The 20967-nt window shown below is 37.6% G+C and overlaps 1 protein-coding gene across 1 annotated transcript in view; it reads left to right on the top strand.

The window, feature by feature from the left end:
• GRM4 (glutamate metabotropic receptor 4) overlaps window positions 1–20967 on the top strand; it is a 327398-nt gene that overhangs the window by 85521 nt on the left and 220910 nt on the right. The window contains exon 2 of the mRNA XM_058178153.1: window positions 12368–12584. Coding sequence (XP_058034136.1) covers window positions 12368–12584 — 217 coding nt within the window. The remainder of the gene's footprint in view (window positions 1–12367; window positions 12585–20967) is intronic.

Genomic DNA, 20967 nt, shown 5'->3' with positions numbered 1-20967 from the left:
TAATTGTATCTTTATCTACCATTCTCTCTTTTTGACCTTTCCATTTTCTCATGTCTGATTCCTTAATCTACCAAGTTTTTCTGCAACTAAAGTGATAAAGAGGGATTTATAACTTTTCTCTCTTCAATAAATCTATGTCTGTAATGTATAGGATGGTATTTGTACTACTTTCCCACTAATATACGCATTCACATACAAAGCATTCTCATTCATAGTTGGTCCTGCATACAAAATACCTGCAGGATCTAATAAAACATCACTCTTCCTCCCCCCTTAAAGGACTATCTTTATTAGTCTCATCTGCCTTCTAACTGTACCAACATTTCACTGAACAGTTATGGATATCTCCCACCCTGGCACACTCAAGACAGAGTACAGGGTGCAAAGAAAAGATTCAAACCAGAATTTTTCCTTTACATCTGATCAGGTGTGACTAAACTCAGGAATGGATGTGGTGTTGATGCCACTTTAACTCAAATGTATACATTTCCTGTATTGCTTTTATGGCTATTGAGGGTGGTGTGGTGGCTCAGTGGTTAAGATGCTGGACTTGTTGGCTGGAAAGCTGGAAGCTCAGGTTTGAGACCTGAGCCCCACACAATGGGGTGAGCTCTGATCTTTGCTAGAGCTCCTGCCAGACTAGCAGTTTGAAAGCATGAAAATACAAGTAAGTAAATAGATACCACTTTGGTATCAAAGTGACATCCGTTCCGTGACATCATGCTGGCCACATGACTGCAGAAATGTCTCCAGACAGTGCTGGCCGAATGGCCTTGAAATGGAGAGGAACACTGCTCTCTAGAGTCGGCAACGACTAGCGGAGTAAAATCTACAGGGACTCTTTTACCTTTATTTTGTGGCCCAGGAAAGAAAGCACACACCTTCTTTAAGAAGGTGCAGTTTAAGTGCAGCATACCTGCTCCAAAGCATGTGCAAAGCATGTGGTCTTGGTGTGGATGCTCCATACTCACATCCATTCCAATGCTTGATTAATAATTATTAATAATTGCTTGTAATCCATGGCCATTCCTTTCAAATGTCTGCATGCAGTGTTTTAGCTTGGATAAATCCCATTACTTCAGATTCTGTAGAAAAGGATGGATGGAGCAGTGGGGTGGGAGAGAGAAGGAGAAAACAAGGTGCCCCATCTCCAAAGAAATCGTTAACACATCAGAGCTTTATTGTCTGAGCAGAGCTTTAATCAAGCATCACATTAAATAGTCTTGGTCACAGATACCTAATAAGCAGATCACAGCCTCTTGGAATAGAGCACAAAGCAGATTGTCACATATAATAATCCCAATTGTGCTTTGATAAAGGTTCTCCCCTCCTCCCTCCCTCTCTTTCTCTGCAGGTAGTTAGAAAAGTCTACAAGATTCTTTTAGCATTCAGGTGCAGTTCTTCACTTACAATGCTGGCATCACATTTAATAGGGAAAGAGTGGGAGATGGAATGAAAAGAGGGAAGTAAATAAGAAAAGGGAGTTAAGCAGCAATGGAAAAATATTTTTGAGAGATATTCAGTTGGAGAACAGAGAGACATAGCATCAGCTTAAATAAAGTAATGAAAAGGGAAAACCAAAGACTTTCTTCCACAGGAGAACTACTATGATAGAGGATGGAATACACGCCAGGGTCTTGATCTGTTAGGTTTCCCAATTTGGAATTTTTTGAAGGGACAGAACTGTGCACACTCTGTGCAATTGTTGGAAGATAACATCACAATGACTTAATTAAAGTTTAAATATTTATTATTTCCACAGGAGCTTTATTAATCCAGTCAGAATGTTAAAAAGAAAAGTTTTCTCTAGACACCTCGAAGACCAAATTTATGAAGGCATAAGCTTTTGTTGCCATATTAAAATGTGTTAATTTTTAAAGGGCCATGTATCTCTTTTTTTCTTTTTCTTACAACATATTTACAAATGTGGAATAAATAGAGTGCAAGATTCCATCATGCCAAATGTAAAATGAAACAGTGGAGGTGGTAATGGGGTGAACAAATATGGCTGTCTAATGCTGACTCTAGAAAGGCTGCCTTTAGTTCCCCCAATAGTCCTAAATTCTGAACTCTATCTAAAACTTTCAGAGTATTTAACAGAGTCAAGTAGTTTACATTAAGTAATCATAATTGGGACCAATAACTCTATCGTTAATCCCTGCAATCGTTAAGTTGTAACCATAACAGGCTAATGATGTCACTTCACATTTGGTCATTCAGTAAACTATCAATGACCATGATTTGCAATTTTACTTCTGCTTTCTCAATTAACTCTACTTGTTAGAAGCTGGTTGTGATACACAAATGAAAATCACATGACCATGAGATGCTGAGAAGTCATATATGCAAGGATTCGTTGCAAAAGTGTTTTTTTATACCATCATAACTTTGAATGCTCATTAAACTAGGCAGCTGGTAAATGAGGAGTACCTCTACTATGTTTCTAACAAATTCCAGACATAAACCTTTTTCTCCACATTCCTTTTTCAGTGTGCAACTGAATATAGTCATCTTAGCTTCAACAATAGCCAGATAGTTCCTCTCTCTTCTGCTTTGTTTACTTTCTAACTCGATGAAGAACTTTGTAGAACCCCAGCTAAAAATCTGAGATAGTTTTCACTCATTTGAAATATTTGATTATCATCATCATTTTTATCTTTTACTTTTCTATATTGAACAAACAGAAAACAAATTCATAATTTTAATACTCCTAATTTTATGATTTGTCCTATTTCTGTTCCAAGTATTTCCATCAGAAGTAAAAAGCAAATAAATGTAGAATGCTTTCTACCACATTTGGTACAAATTCCCCCCCCCCCCATAAATATTTTTGCATTTCTTTTGGCTCTATATCAGTGGTGGGTTGCCCCTGGTTTGGACTGTTTCTATATAACCTGTAGTAAAACTGGTGGGAGGCTCCGCCCACTGACCTGAACACCATCAAACCGGTAGCAAAGGTAAGTAGCACCCAGCCGTGCTCTACATCCAAATATTTCTTGAAGAGCTGCAGGGTTTGATTCACTGATAATCTTGTCCAAATTAAATTGGGCAGATAGTATTTTCACCTTCCCTCTCCAATTCTTCATGTGCAAATGGTCACTTTGCCACCATGTCTGCAGAGCCATTACTCTTTTTTTCCTTGAAGATGGAGCAAGGGGTGATGGCTGGATTCAGGGACTTCGGCAGTGTACGGTAAAATCATCAAGAGGTTGACTTTGGTGGTGAGATGGATGCTTCACCTGCTTTTCATGTGCATCACATGCAACACAAATAAAAAATAGATGGAGCTTTCAAGCCACATTGTTAAAGCTGACATCTTGACTGTTTTGATCATATCCTGTGGGCACTGTGCTCATTTTTCTGCTTCTCTATTAGCCAGCCACATGGATTTTATCTTCTCCCTCTCCTTCCTCTTTTCTATGCCTATGAATCAGCAATGTAGTTAGAGAAAACTACTGCTGAGAGGAAGGGGCTCAGATGGGGAAACGCGAATGACCAAGTTGAACTAGGTCTGTTTTGCCACTTATACAAGCCAGAGGCCTGTATTCCTCTCTTCTGGCCCTGCAGTTTCTTTGATGCTTTCTTTTCACTGTTTATAACTCAGCCATCAAGCCACTCAGCTTTCAAAGATGATGTAACATACAAGAAAACATTAGGCTTTAGTGTCTCACTCCTTTTAGAAATAGTGTGGGCTTCTGTACAGATTCTAGCTGTTCTTGGATGTTGTCCAAGAAAGGAAAAGGATTTCTTCCTTAGATTCAGGGTGCCAGGCAAGCATCCAATCAACCAGTGCCACACAATGTGCAAGGCTTCCTTTTCTGCTTATTTGATGCACCTGACAACAATTGTCTAATCTCGAAGGTGCCTTTGTGCTTGCTGTTTTCAAAATGTAGAGCTACATTGCGTATGGCCGCATTTGAGCTAGTTACTATAATATTTCAAGCAACAGTCAAGTGTCTTATATAAATAAACATAATCAAAAGAAAGTATAATTAGCTGGGGCTGGTAGCATGTTATTAGAAAATAACTTTGAGCCCAATCTTATACAGCAATGTCATGATGCAAATCTGTTTTTCCACTGGAGCACATAACACAGACATGTCACTAGAAAGAAAAATAACAAAACTGCATCTCCCTTATTTTGGCCATGTCATGCAGTAGAATTCACTGGTGAAAGCAATTATGTTTGGAAGAGTTAGTGGTAAAAGGAAACCAGGCCGCTAAAGAACATGGTGGCTGGATACCATCAAAGCTGACAAGCCAGAGCATAGAACAACTAAAGGAATAGTGCAAGATTGTGGAGAGACCTGACCCAAGAGTCAGACATGACTGAATGGGTGCCGCCGCTGCCACCCCTGCCGCTGCTGCCACCCCCACCACCATCTAGTCTCACTTGTATGTCATTGCTCTTTTCAGTGGGCTGCTTCTTTGGCATGGTTTACAAATCTTGATCAAGTTAGGCACAGCCTCTGCTAGTTTATTTGTGTCCCATTTATCTGCAAAAAACCTTTATCAACTCAGAAGAATTGGAAGTTGTTCAAAAAATATGAACATTGCTGGAGAAGAGGGCTTATGGCTATGGATTTTACTTCCTTTATATCTAAGCCACAGTTGGTTTTTCTTATAATTGGGGTTTTATAATCACAAAGACTGCCATGTGAAGTGGAAGAATGGTATACTGGGGATATTACCCTCAGATACTTCTTGCAAAAGATAATATATGTGTAGTTCTATTTTTCCCCAAACAGGTTTCTAATAGAAGCAGCTTGAGGTGAAAGGGTTAAGTATACTCTTCTATTTCAGATTGCAATCTCTAAGTTGCATTTTATAAAAAAAAAACAAAGGAAAAAGGTGAGCTTTAGTGTCCTCTATTTTTTTAGAAACTGCTGTGACCTCTACATTTTATCTTTTACAGAGAGAATGCTCTGTTTATATTTCAGGATAAAAGAGTATTCCTCAAATCTTTTGATTAAGATATAAACTTAATTTATTGCTTTATTTTCCTAAGAAAGATTGCAATGTGGCTAAATAATTTTATTTAATACCTTTTTAGCCCTCTTTCTTTGATTGGTCACATGTATTCTGCAATTTATTTCAAACAGTAAGTGAGATAGTCTGTATTTGGTCTGGGGACTCCCTAGTTCATCTATGTTTGGCTTATAAGTGGAGAACTAGTGTAATGATATTGTGGAATTTAAGTAAGCCAAATTAAAATTATAATAATGTATAAAAATACTTTATATTCTATAAAAATTAATGTTGCAGCCAGGTGCTGTTCTTTGTCATTTGCTATTTGACTCAATGGATTCGCAATTCTGTGAGTTGGTTATATTTGGATCATTGGTTGACATATTGAAGGAGATTCCATGAAGACTCATAGTCATCTTCTTGAATGGAAAATACCATATTTTTTGGAGTATAAAACACACCGAAGTATAAGACGCACCTTAGTTTTTGGGGAGGAAAACAAGAAAAAAGCTGATTGACAGGTGGATTGGCCAATACCCCCAATCAGCTGTTCCCAGAGGTGAATTTTAGCAACAGGTTCCTTGGTTGTGAGCTCTGTGCCTTGCTTTTTTTTTTTTTTGCTTTTTTTCTGCCTCTGAAAGCAGCTTCAGAAAAAAGCTCTGTTTGGGGGCTTTTTTTCTGAAGCTTTTTTTCTGAAGCTTTTTTTTCCTGCCTCTGAAACTCCATTTCAGGAAAAACTTTTTTCTGCCTCTGAAAGCCTCCAAAACAGAAAGAACTTCATTAAAAAAGCCTCTGAAGCTCCGTTTGGGGCTTTTTTTATAAGCGCCGTGAAGCTCCATTTGAGGCTTTTTTCCTAAGCTCCGTTTTTGATGCTTTTTTCAGCCTCTGAAACCATTTGAGAAGCTGCGTGGGGCTACATTTGGAGTATAAGATGCACCCAGATTTTCACTCTCTTTTTTGGGGGACAAAGGTGCGTCTTATACTCCGAAAAATACGGTATATCATAAAAAAAAAGAATATGAGGTGAGAAATGGATGTTGTTTTAACACCTTCCATGGCATCCAAGAGGGAGGTTTTGATGACTGAATAAGTCTTTTCTGTCACTGAGATTCATGAATGTCTGCTGAACGTTCTAACAATGTAAAGTGTATTACAAATGCTAAGCAACGTAAACCCCCTCTGGTGCTAAATCATTCTAATTCACAATTCAGTGTGAGACAACTGTGATTAATTTAAGGGAGCTATTTACCGCTTCATTGATAAGAGCTTTTAATACTGAGCTTCCATTCCAAGACTGTGCTTCAGCAAGCTTTAGGCTAAGACATTTCCCCACTGAAAGCTTGTAGCTTTCCCTAGGTATAAATTTCTTTATATCACTTTAGCATCTAGCCATTGCTAAAGTGATATAAAGGCTGTCTTCATTACTGTTATTTTGGGCATAGCAATGATTGGGTGACTTTAAAGAATGTTATAAGTTGCTAGTGAAGAAATGTAAGTTTTTCCCACGCAACTGGGTAGGCCATTGTCATATGTTCTGATCAATGGTTCCACTGCCATCACTGCTTTCCCCTTTTATTAGGCTGCCCTTTTATGTCACTTTCACCTGGGGAATCAATATCTCTTGTGAGTACTGAACAAGAGATGTAAGAAACTGATGTTGCCCTGAATTCTCCTCTACTTGGTTGGCTTAGCTCTTTTTTATTTTCACTTTTTGTGGAAACACTTATTTCTGAAAAGTTGCTTTCTTGTGAAGGTAGACTGTTCCCTCTCTTCCTATTATGCTGGCTGTTTTTTTTAATCACTGTTCTCCTTTCACTGATGTATTTTCTGAACATATGGTAGCACATGTTTGATGACAATACTATCTGGATTTGTTGTGCCATCATCTGTGTACCACTGATGATTGGTGATATTCAAAGGTTTTTGTACTTTAATCAAAGATTTATTGTGCCGACTGCTTCAGTGATTCCATCCAACCACCTCATTCTCTGTTGTCCCCTTCTTCTTTCACCCTGAATCGTTCCCAGCATTAGATTCTTCTCCAGTGAGTCCTTCCTTCTCATTAGGTGGCCAAAGTATTTGAGTTTCATCTTCAGGATCTGGCCTTCTAAAGAGCAGTCAGGATTGATTTCCTCTAGGACTGACTTGGTTTGATCACTTTGCAGTCTGAGGGACTCACAGGAATCTTCTCCAGCACCATAGTTCAAATGTCTCAGTTCTTTGGCACTCAGCCTTCCTTATGTTCCAGCTTTCACATCCATACGTTGCAATTTGGAAAACCATAGCCTTGACTATACACACTTTTGTTGGCAAGGTGATGTCTCTGCTTTTTAGTATGCAGTCTAGGTTTGCCATAGCTTTCCTCCCCAGGAGCAAGTGTCTTTTAATCTCTTGGCTGTGGTCCCCATCTGTGGTGATCTTGGGGCCCAGGAAAATAAAATCTGTCACTACCTCCATTTCTTCCCCATCTATTTGCCAGGAATTGAGAGGTCACAGCCAACCTCTTTTGGTCTAATTACAGACCAATCTCTCTATGCTGCGTCACCTGCAAAGTCATGGAATCAATCATCAACCAATCCATTACCCTCCACTTAGAAACAAACAACCTACGCTCTTATAAACAATTTGGTTTCAGAAAAAAAATTATCACGCAACTTAAAACTTCTCCACTGTAAAAACATATGGACTACAAATCTTGATCAAGGCAAAACAATAGATGCAATCTACATAGACTTCTGCAAAGCTTTTGACTCAGTAGTACATGATAAACTTCTCCTAAAACTAAAATCCTATGGCATTTCAGGACCCCTTCACAAATGGATATCTGCTTTTCTGTCTAACAGACAACAAGTGGTCAAAATTGGCAATGCTTTATCATATCCTGTTCCTGTCAAGAGTGGTGTTCCTCAAGGCAGAGTTCTTGGACCAACACTCTTCATACTATACATAAATGATCTTCGTGACCATATCTCAAGTAATTGTGTTCTCTTTGCTGACGATGTCAAACTATTTAACACCACCGACAATACATCTACCATTCAAAAAGACCTTGATCATCTAACCGCTTGGTCTAAAACTTGGCAACTCCAAATCTCAACCAGCAAATGCTCAGTCTTACATATTGGAAAAAAGAACCTAAACACTAAGTACAAGCTTGATGGACATTACCTTACAGATGACCCCCACCCTGTTAAAGACCTTGGAGTTTTCATATCAAATGATCTAAGTGCCAAACCCCACTGTAACTACATAGCAAAAAAGGCTCTAAGAGTTGTAAACTTAATCTTGCGTAGCTTCTATTCCAAAAACACTACACTACTAACCAGAACATATAAAACATTTGCTAGGCCAATTCTAGAATATATCTTGCCTGTCTGGAACCCACACCACATTTCTGACATCAATACAATTGAACGTGTCCGGAAATATTTTATAAGAAGAGTTCTCCACTCCTCTGAAAACAACAAAATACCTTATCCCACCAGACTTGAAATCCTAGGCTTAGAAAATTTAGAACTCCATCGCCTTCGACAAGTCCTAAGTTTAACTCATAGAATCATCTATTGTAATGTCCTTCCTGTTAAAGACTACTTCAGCTTTAATTGCAATAATACAAGAGCAACCAATAGATTTAAACTTAATGTTAACCGCTTTAATCTAGATTGCAGAAAATATGACTTCTGTAATAGAATCATCAGTGCTTGGAACACATTACCTGACTCTGTTGACCTCACTCGATTCCTAAGAGGACCATAAGGGGCATGCATAAGAGCACAAACGTGCCTACCGTTCCTGTCCTATTGTTTTTCTTTTTCTTCTTATATATATATATGCTTATACTTCCTTATATTTCCTCATATATATGTTTATATACTGTATAATCTTTTTGTGTGATGCCTATATATATTGTTGTGACAAATAAAAAAATAAAAAACCATAACTTAATATGATTTTACTAATTGAGTTAATCTAAATTAATTATATTTAGTGGTATGATTGAATAATTATAATACAGGTAGGTTTTGGTAATTGGGACTAAAGTTGTCATTTCTAAACAACATGGTCATAAAGTGTAATATCACATGATAATACTGTTTAGTAAAGGCAGTTCTGGTTGCCATCATTAAGTGAAGACCACATGTTTTGTTATGTAAGGACCTCATGTGATCATGATTTCTGTCTTCTGATGGCTTCCCTATTGATTTTTCTTATGGGAAAGCGGTAGGAATGTTGGAAATCTCAGTCACATGACCAAATTTCATTGCAATGTCATAATTGTGAACTGGGCATCAAATGCTCAGATTTTGTTCATATTATTGCAGGGGTGCTGCAATGGCTGAGATTCTAAGGGCTGGTTTTAAGTCCACCTTAGTCAGGGCACTTGTAACTTTGAATGGTCATTGAATAAATGGACATAAGCTGAGGATTTCCTGCAATGGCTCTTAGTCTGGATTTGAAAGTCATTTGATGATTTGGAGTTAATTGCTTAAACAATAGCTTTGGTTCTCCATGAGTAAAATGAAATGGGGGTGATCTATCTCAGTCAATGAAAAAAGATATTACCTACTCAGAAATATAAAGATTTAGGTTGGAACATCAATCTAAATATTGTCAATAATAAGATACTGTGGAATAACTGCTGTGGAAATGAAGTGTTGGTTATAAATTTTATTATGCTTCATAATTAATTAACTATATGGTCTCTAGGCATACAAACTCATACAAACTCAGGGCTTTTTCCTAACATTTTCTTTCAAAGTTCTCCCTGTGAATTTTGATGGTAAACATTCTTCAGGTTTTGTTCCCTGTTGAAAATTTCTTTAGACTTTCTGCATATCTGACATTCAATTATATTTGGTTTTCAACAGTTGACTTTTTGTTGGTATTTCGCAGTATTGACAGCTGATGTACTGAATTGATATTCAGTGATTCTTAATATTTAAAAATATTTGAAAAACCCATGTTATATTTTCTATCTCCCCATGTTTCATACTGCTACATCTCCACAAAAGATTCCAGGATCTATTTTATGGAATGACTCCAATTCTTACAGGCACAATCGTAGGCACATTTTCAGTTGTGCATTGTAAATGCCCTGGAACACACCTTAAATTTAGATGTTGATATGTATTGCCACAGAACATTAGTAGTGAGGAATGTAAAATCTCCATCTCTAAGAAAAAAAAAAGTGTGTGTGTATGGGGGAGATTTCTCAATAGCTTGCAAAGAGTTCTTTGAAGGATGCCCATTGCTATATCATATTTGATAATATTTAATTATGGAAATGTTATTGTATTAATATTACACACTATTTAGTATGTAATGTTTTTCCTAGACAGTATTTGATTAAAAAAAAGATATAATGGTGATAAATATTTACTGGTTGGCAGGTTTTTTAATATGAGAATTAAAGTATAAACCATTTAACTGTAGCAATTAAGAAGATCTCAGATTGAAAAAGTAAAGTTGTATTTTGATTGTTTTTTTTTGTTCGAAAGCTTGAATAAGAAATATGAAACGTCAGATAGTTTCATCTGACTTTTATACTTTTAGAAACGAAAAGGAAGCTAATAGTATTAGTCTGAGTTTCCTTTAATGTAGGTCAATATAGATGTAGAGATTGTATATGCAGAAACTTCATTATTCCCTTCTGCCTTTTTGGAAAAAAGTGTCAACAGAAAAACAAACAAGCAAAAAATAGTCAAGACAGTTGGCTGAGTTGTTCTCACTGCTGAGATCAACAAATCAGAGTTTCTAAAGTTGAAACTCGGAGGGCACTGTTTCGAATTTTTGTGACGGCAAAACAATAGTCTAGTTACTCCCATCATAAATTGAGGTAGATTTCTAGTCTGTAATAAAGCTACTATGGGAAAAGATGCTTTCTTTACTGAGCTTTAAAAACTTTTCTAACCACTGTCAGCAAACTTTCTAACCATTGTAATTGGTATCAGAGATGATTTATAAAAGTGCAGAATCTGGAAGAGGCTGCAGCTACTGAGTGATAATCAATGGAGCCTTCCCATATCCTTATTAACAGCCATAATAACATGAGGGACAGAGAAGGATATCTAAGGTGGCATCATGCAAGCATGGAACTGGTGATCTGCCAGTTATCTGTTTTATAAAAGAGGCAACTGGAGACCCAGGCTACATGCAGACTCCAAACCTCTCATTTTATGCAGCCCATGGAACCCCTTTTGATTGAACCTCCAGAAATTGCTTAGTCTTCTCTACCTACAAACATACAAAAAACTGATGTATGCAGCCTAAAAATAAGAAATTCAACTGAAGAAAAAAAAGCCCAATTCATCCTTAGGATATTGGCTCTCATTTATTTCAGCTAACTGGATAAATGGAAATGGAGTGGACCAAGGGTCACCAACCTTTTGGACCTCAGGGACTACTAAATTCATAATTTTAAATCCCACGGACCACTAATATGATCTGCCTAATGACCGGCTGGGTGGGCTTGGCTAGGTGGTCATGTGACTGGGTGGGCGTGGCCAACTAGATGTCACTCATGTTGAGGGGCACCTTGCCAGCGTCTATGCACCACTCCCTTCCCAGCCACTCCTCCCTCCCCAAGCTCCTTAGGGCCCCAACAGGAAGCAGTTGTTGGAGCCACGAGAAACAGTTGGCAAAACAGCTGGCTCAGTTTAAATTGGATTGACCAAGAAGGAGGCTGTAGGAGTGCAAGGCCAGGTACTGGCACCTGGAGGCTCAGTGGGCTGAGATGGTCAGCCAGTTCCAGGCCATGATGCAGTCCCACTGGAACAAGGTCCTCCAGCTCTTCGCCACCAGCAGCGCTTCCCTCCAGCCTTTGCCCAAAGCCCATGCCAGGAGTCTGAAGCAGACCCCAAGCTGGAATTTCTGTCCCCCTCCGACCCACACAAAAAGACCCCGAAAAGGGAGACTCTGCAGCAACACAAACGTTCATTGCACGTAACTGTCCCAGGGGCCATAGTTTAAGGACCCCTGATTTAGTGCAATATAAAAATTGCAAATAATTTTTCTGTGGATCACCAAAATTTTCTCGCAGACCACCAGTGGTCCACGGACCACCAGTTGGTGACTGCTGGAGTGAACTTAAACATTGTAGTCTAATATGCGTAGAAGGTACTAGATTGCTCCTTCCTGGTCTAATTTTCTTCCTCAGTATAAGGGAGTGATTGATGTCAGATGTTGTGACAACAAATTATGACTTAAATCTGGTAGAATATAGGGAACTCCTTAAATCCAATACAGTTGTTAATCTATTTGTCTTTGCTCTGAAACGTTATAAGTTTCATTGTCTATTTATTTAGTGTTTCTAATCCATTAGAAAAGTAGGACATAGTTTAAGGATATCTAAGTCTTGTTCTACTGTTTAACGTTGTGATTTCTCATTTTATTTTCACAGATTCCTCAGATAAGCTATGCTTCTACAGCCCCTGACCTGAGTGATAACAGTAGATATGACTTCTTTTCCCGTGTTGTCCCCTCTGATACTTACCAAGCCCAGGCTATGGTAGACATTGTTAAAGCATTCAAGTGGAATTATGTTTCAACTTTAGCTTCTGAAGGGAGCTATGGTGAAAGTGGAGTAGAAGCCTTCATCCAGAAATCCAGGGAGAATGGTATGTAAATTTATATCCTTATAAAGATGGGGTATATGGATAATAGAACATCTTGACATAGATTAATGGAATTATCTTGAAATGCCAGACTTGGAAGTCACAGAATGTCATTACAAAGCTTCAGGATAATGTATCTACAGACACTGTGTTGAAAGTATTAATTGAATGAATAATTGGTTCCCATTAGATATATTGAATAAAAATGATAATGTATAAAGGAGACAAGGAAGTTATTGTTATAAATTGGGTTGCTCAGAAGGATCTTTGGAACTCCTATATTTCTTGAAATGCAACCAAATTGCTGTCTTAAGGTATTTAAAATGGTGATAACCAACAGATCGTCTAACAATTAGTTATATATTCTGTTTCCTGTCATAATTCAGCTGGACACTGTCTATTAAAAATTCTCCTTTATGGGTACATGCTGACTTTTAAAACATTTTATTGCTATGCGAACAGAAAAGTGATTATATTAAAACGGTCATAATAACTACTTTATTTGGCTTTATCTCATCCCCAACTGCTGGCTGAGGCAATTTAAAATCATCTTCAGTTGTTCCAAATTTACAACAATGTTTCTCTCTTCACTGTTGTGTATCCTGATTATGCAGTTGATGAGATGGTTCTGGCCAGATACTATTGGTTACTTCAGGTTGGTATGAATATACCCCTTCCCTTCTACTTACTGGGCACTGCTCCTTAGCCAGTTTGACTTGAGCTGAACAGACTGAACATTTGGATTTCTTAAAGGCATCTTATTCCATAAGACCTGACTGGTGCTTTTCAGGTCTTATGCAGGCTCTTTATAAATCTACATTTGTTGTTCTTTTGAAAGCATAATAAACCTGCTCTACCTATGACCTCCTCTACACATGTAAAATGCCAACCATGTTATTTTGGGGCATGTGTGCCAGAAAACTAAATCCCACAAACACTGGCAGAGTAAGCTACTGCATATAAATAAGGAGCAAACCCCATACTTCCTAGTACTGAAGATGTTACCTAATTGGGTTATGAAATGTCTGCAAGCAAACAACCAAGTTCAGAGAACATCAAGGACTCCATAGTTTCAATCCTGAGCTATATATATTCTCTTCTAGTGTACAACGTTTTCCATTTGATTCTTGTAAGGTGTCATTTATAATTCCATATTCAAAACCATCTCGATATCAATCTTGTTCTCTTCTATCATAGCTTTTAAATCCATTTTAAACAATGACAGATAATCTTAAAAGTAATTTCTGAGTGCATTGTCCCCAAATATCCTTGAATTCTTCCAAAGTTAGAATACTTTGCTCCATTCTATATTAGTTAAATATTAATTATAATCTTTAATTCTTTTTGGTTCCCTCTAGTGTCCAACTTTCAAAGTTCCCTATTATCATTTTCCCCCTAATCAAAAACATTTTCCCACAGGAACAGTAGTTACACTTAGTTTCAATATCTTCATATTTTTTTAATAGAATTTAAACAACCCACAGGAAGGGTTCTTGAATTAATTAATTTCAAAATCTTATTACAAATCCATATGGACTCTTAATCCATTTATAACTTTATAACTTTCCAAAATCATTGAGTGGGCAATCTTGGGTCTTCTCTTTGTTCTGCAGAGGAATTCCAAGGAGCTGATTTTTTTGATGGATCTATTGAAATAGTTGATTCTATTCTCTATGGCGCTATCTTCAATCCACTTATTTGATCAAGGTTAAAATCTATGCATTGTGGTTTCTCTTAGCTCTTAGTGGATTTTTCTTGATCAGGATTGGATGATAGGCTTTAAAGTTTTGTTCATAGATAAGAGATAAGAGATGAGAAGAAGCGATCTTTTGTTGTATTTTTAGAGAAAGGAATAAGCTATTGTCTTAAAAGTAAAGAAATATAAAACTGGTTTATTTGATTAAGGTTAAAATATATATGATATTCCTGTTAACTTTTAATGGACATTTGCTGACTACGACTGAATGATAAGGTTTTAAAATTTGTTTATAGATAAAAGATGGTAGGAAAGGATTTTTTATTGTAGTATCAGAGAAAGTGATACATTATTGAAATTATATTTGTCTTGATGAAGTGAGAAATCATTTCTTTATATATCTTTTTTCTTTATTATTCCTTTTATTTTTTATTTTTCTCTGCATTTTTTTTCTTTTTCATATTTTTATTAGTTTGCATTCATCTTTAAACTAATCTTTTAATCTTTGAATATGTAAACATGAATAAATTTATTATAAAAACATTTAGCCTGCTTAAGACAGAATTGTTATCCTATTTTTATTATCTTTATTCTTAAGTCTTTAAGAGCTGCCTAAGGACATGCATATTACCAGGTAAAATTAATTTCATACAGTATTTCTTTGCCAGAAACAGCTTAGTCTACTAAATTTCTGTAGGTCAGGTTGCCACTTAAAGCATCAGAATCGGGTTGATACAAAAGACGGCAATTCAGCCATGGATATAGACTTTGGGAGAATCTGCAGAATTGCTTTTCAGCTTCCAGAGATTCATTGACAAATGGGATTGGTTCTTTAAAAGGCTTTGTTGATAGATATTTGTGCGTGTAGTTTGCTCCTCTCTCTCCATCTGCTATATTAATCAGAAGAGGTATATTTTCCAACTTTGTGCAAAAGCTTCTGTGTTTATATGTTTATACAGCACATCAAGCTTCTTGTAATTGCTTATTTTTAAGGACCACATAGTGTCCAAATGTTAGACATTGACAATACCCTGCAGATATAATCCTGCTATAAATCTTGCCTAAGCTCTTTTAATTGCAGTCTAGGCTGAATTCATCATTGGAACTATTTGCAAAAGACCAGCAGTTTGCAGGGTACTGCAGAGAGACATAGAATTATTCTAGAATTTGTCTCAGAAACTTGTAATATCAGTGGTCAAGTATTCCAAGATCAGGGGCTGAAACACAATCCATTGACCACCACTGAAACAGAAATAATATTATCGAAAGGTACAATGTCTAATTTTTATGACATTTTTTCCCCCTGGAGTTTAGGACAATCTAACCATTCCCATTTTCCATTGTTAAAAAAATAATAATAATCTCCAGCTAACTATTTTGAGGAAATGAAAAGGTAGCAATGCATAGACATCCACAATAAGGCACAATGATGGAAACATGGTCATATATGTGTGGTCATGTCACAATGCAAAGCCCAGCTATACATACTTGTTTCCTGTCTTCTGATGCAATGAGCATATGTCATGATGAATTGCTGTCCTACAAAAGTCTACATGGAAATGAGTGTGTCTCCAAGTAGCTTTAACTTCTACTTTCATTTTTGTATTTGGAAAAATCATTTTGCTGTCATCGTATATGAATGCTAAGAGCCTCAAATAGGATTCAGGGGCATTACTACCCCCCCCCCAAATAAAATCTGCTATCAAAATAATTAGTCTTTCTTAGGGAGGCATGAATGTAGAAACCAGTGAGTGTGTAAATTCTACCTCTTTGAACTTGATAGAATGTTAAGTTTATAAGAATCAGCTACTCTGCCTCAGTAAGAAATATAAGAAAAGCATAAAATGTATCAGACACCCCCTTTAGGAAGCATGGGTATCCTGAAGACATGATCAGGTCATGGTTACATGTGTGTTTGTATTTGTGTGTGTGTGTGTGTGTGTGTGTGTGTATTTCTCTCCTCTTTCATTTATTCCTTTGACCAATAGATAAATATTTATGGTGATGCTTAAATTAGCTACTTTCCTAACTTAGGAACCCGTAACTGGGAACTTATATCTTTTCTTTTATGTACACTAAGAGCATATGCACCAAGACAAATTCCTTGTGTGTCCAATCACATTTGCCCAATAAAAATTCTATTCTATTCTATTCTATTCTATTCTATTCTATTCTATTCTATTCTATTCTATTCTATTCTATTCTATAGTTAAAAATCCTTTTTGAGGTGGTATAGAACTAGACATTCTTTATCTCTTTATCAACCTATATTTGATTTTCTTTTTTCCTTCCTTCCTTCCTTCCTTCCTTCCTTCCTTCCTTCCTTCCTTCCTTCCTTCCTTCCTTCCTTCCTTCCTTCCTTCCTTCCTTCCTTCCCTGCCTCCCTCCCTCCCTCGCTCCCTCCCTTTTTCTTTCCTTTCCTTTCCTTTCCTTTCCTTTCCTTTCCTTTCCTTTCCTTTCCTTTCCTTTCCTTTCCTTTCAGTATATTTTTTTAATCTACTGTGGGAATGCGCAACTTCTATTAGTTTCAGGACAATATACATATAATGGCATAGCAAGGGTGGAACTCCATAACTCATGGTTGTGAGGGTTTGAGGAGTAAAATGGGTACCTTAAACTGCAAACCTTAAGAAACCCTATTCTCTTAGTCCTCAGCAAACACTAAAATAAGAAAATATCCTACCCATCCCAAAAAGAAAAAAAAATAAGGCCACAAATTAGGTCTCATCCAGAATGGTGCGATTGTGGAGGCTGCAGAAAAGTTGCTAACAAGGCATGCTTTATACATTCCCATTATACTCCACTTTTCCATCCAACCAATGATGTAGCATGATAAAAGAAATCTGAGAAGAGTTCCAATTTAGTGTGAATGCTTACAGGTCCAGTAGATGGCACTTCAGTCTTTGTTGTTTAATTCATATAGTTTGTTTTGTGGGAAGAGCAAAGCTTGTTTTGAGGCATTTCAAACTGTCTTAGTTGTATCATGTTTTAAGAGCATTTCTCCACTAGGGATTGATAGTGTCATCCAGCCGTCTCTGTGACAATATACAACACAAATCAAGACAGACTTTACATTGCCACAGTGATGGCTGGGTGGTATAATAAACTCACAGCTTGGTAAAGTTATAAGAATGGGCTCTGCTTCACTGAGTATCCTAAATATATATCTGCTGAAATATAGAACTACCATCTGTTAATAGACAGAAGCTCTGAGACTTCAATAGCTACCTGTGATTGGGAAAAAAAAATCAACAGTTGGAGCATCTCCCATTCTTGCATCTTCCTGCCAGTAAAAGTTTCAGCTGTAGATTTGTAAGCCTGCTCTGTAGATGTTTGACAAACAAAATCTTAGTCCATAAAAGAAGATCAATACTAGGTGATTCAGCCATTCAGCTTCCCACACGATATCTCAGCAGTCTCTTAATGCATTCTTCTCATCCATGATGTATCAGGTAAAAAAAGTCCTCCTTTCCACAGCAGGTTGTGACAAAGACTGATAAAGATACTAATATAGCAATAACACAAGAGTAGTAGTGTTGTGTTCTCATCTCATGTCTCCGAATATTTATTGCAATATTTCCACCTTGAAGTTTTAAAGTTCTGGGTATCATCAGATAACCTTGTGCAGTAACTCTGGTGCCTTCTCCAGGATATAATATTTTAAAAAAGCATTATTTAAAATCTCATTAAATTTTCAGATTTTAGGAATTGCAGCCATGTCTCCTTGAAATCTGAAGAGATCTTGGATAGGAACATTAAAAACCCATATGAATTTCCATGAGAACCCTGAAATTTCACAAAACCTGGCAAACCTATGACATATCAACTCTTGTATTGTTTCTAGAAATGTATTGGGATGTCTATGGGCATTGAGGAGGCGTTACAGATGTTGTGTCTACAATTTCTACAAGCAATCATGCTTTGTGTACCACTGAAACTCAGTTTTATTCAAGTTGTCTCAAAGCTGAAGGAGATCAATGAATGAAGGGATCACACCAGAGGTGGGTTTCAGCAGGTTCTGACCAGTTCTGGAGAACTGGTAGTGGAAATTTTGAGTAGTTCGGAGAACTCGTAGTAAAAATTCTGACTGGCCCTGCCCCAATCTATTCTCTGCCTTCCAAGTCCCATCTGATTGGGAGGAAATGGGGATTTTGCAGTAACCTTCCCCTGGAGTAGGGAATGGAGATTTTACAGTATCCTTCCCCTGCCATGCCAACCAAGCCAGGCCACACCCACCAAGCCACATCCAGAGAACCAATAATAAATTTTTTTGAAACCCACTACTGGATCACACATCTTTGAATCCAGGCATTCATAAGTCTTGCATCATTATTGTTTATAGTCAAAACCATGTACAATTACATACAATTGTGGGTTATTGAATAAATAAAGACTAAAAAAACCAACAACCCTATCGCTCAGCCAGGGATGCAGAAAGCACAATTTGGAGGTCTCAGGTAACTTGACAGATTTTTGAGATCCCAAAACTAGTGATGATAAGCTCCAGTTTTTAATCATTTAAAAATGTTAAATAATTGGGAGAGAGGGAGGTATTAAGGTTAACACCCAAATCTTTAAGTTATATTGAGATTTGAGGAACCCATATCACTCTTTAAAATCCTGAAATCTTTTCCGCAGTTGGTCATGGCTCCAATTATTTTAGTGCATGCTAAAGAAAATGTTATTTCCTTTAAGTTGATGGAAACAGCAGATTCCTAAGCAATGCATCTTGAAGTGATTAATGCCCAGAGATTAACTGCTTGATGTCAAAAAGGGCACTTAGAATTGATTTACAAATATAAGATGTGGGGCTTTAACAGCAATAGCAACAGCATTTAGGCTTATATACCACCCCATAGCACTTTAAAGCACTCTCTGGGCAGTTCACAATGTAAACATTTTTTGCATATTGCCCCTAGCAATCTGGCTCCTCATTTTACTGATCTGAGTCGTGAGCCACATCAGGATTGAACTTCAGGCTGTTGGCAGAGTTTGCCTGCAATATTGTACTTTAACCACTGTGCCACCAGGACTCAATGATGCTGCTATGACTGCCATCTTGATTTTTATGAACCTCTTCGGTGAATGCCACCAATCTGTATTATGCTAGCCAGCTTGCCACTGGCCAGGCATAATTGAAGTTTGTATTTGTATTTATTAGTTTGTCAAACATGTAGAAAATAGCAGGTATAAATATAAACATAGATATGAACGAAAGAAATTAATACAAATAAATGAGGACACTAGGACAGGGACAGTAGGCACGCTGGTGCGCTTATGCACATCCCCTTAGGACAGCGGTTCTCAACCTGTGGGTCGGGACCCCATTGGGAGTCAAATGACGATTTGCCAGGGGTCGCCTAAGACCATCAGAAATATGGGAAGTATACTTGCGAGTTGAATAATCACACTCCAATGGTTGACTTCACAAGCCAGCTGCAGGCTCTTCAAATCGCTAGCCAAATTCAGCTTCAGGCGTGATCAATTAAAAAAGAGAGAAATCTTTGCTCTGATGTCTCCCTCTCAAGCCAGCTGCAATCACTCCCAATCGCTAGCCTAATCTGGCTTCAAGCGCGATAAACTTAATAGGGGAGGAGTCTCCGCTTTAATGCCTCCGTCCTCAAGGCAATCGCAAGCAGTTCAGATCGCTAGCCAATATGGCTTCAGGCGCGATAAATTCAAAACGAAAATAATTTTACGGTTGGGGGTCGCCACATCGTGGGGAATTGTATTAAAGGGGTCGCAGCACTATAAAGGTTGAGAACCACTGCCTTAGGACCTCTTAGGAATGGGGTGAGGTCCATGGTAGACAGTTTAAGGTTGAAGCTGTGAGGGTTAGAGGTTGTAACAACAGACTCAGGTAGAGCATTCCAGGTGTTGACCACTCTGTTGCTGATGTCATATTTTCTGCAATTGAGTTTGGAGTGGTTTACCTTGAGTTTGTATTGATTGTTTGCCCGCGTATTATTGTGGTTGAAGCTGAAGAAGTCATTGACAGGTAAGATGTTGTAGCGGATAATTTTGTGTACTGTGCTTGGATCATACCGCAGGTATGTACCGCAGTTCCAGATTGTCAAAGCCCAAAATTTCAAGACTGGTGGCATAGGGAGTAGAGGATTGTGAGTAGAGGAGTGGAGTACTCTTCATGTGAAGTACCTTTGAACCTGCTCAATCGTATTAATGTCCGATATACAATGTGGATTCAAGGCAGATGAGCTGTATTCAAGAATTGGGCTGGCAAAGGTTTCGTATGCCCTAGGTAGCAATACAATATTACCGGAGAAGAAGCTTCACAAAATTAGGCTAACAACTCTTAATGCCTTTTTGGCAATGTTGTTACAGTGGGCTCTGGGGCTTAGATCATTTGAAATAAGTACTCCTAGGTCCTTGAAAGAGTGGGAGTTGTCTACGAGGTTGTTTCCGTCCAACTTGTATTTGGTGTTCTGATTTTTATTGCCAATGTGTAGGACAGAGCATTTATTAGTTGAGATTTGGAGTTGACAATTCTGCGACCATTCGGATACATGGTCAAGGTAGCTTTGTAGGGTAATGGCATCGTCAGTGGTGTTGAATAATTTTACATCGTCAGCGAAGAGGACGCAGCTGCTTTTAATATGATCGCATATAATCTCATGCATCTGGAAGGTTGGAGACAGTGGAAAAAGAAACAATGAAGTCTTTCTTCTTCTT

This window comes from Ahaetulla prasina, chromosome 3 (assembly GCF_028640845.1).
Source record: "Ahaetulla prasina isolate Xishuangbanna chromosome 3, ASM2864084v1, whole genome shotgun sequence".
NCBI lineage: Eukaryota > Metazoa > Chordata > Lepidosauria > Squamata > Colubridae > Ahaetulla > Ahaetulla prasina.
Note: the sequence above shows the minus strand (reverse complement) of the source record. Positions and strands in the feature narration are given on the sequence as shown.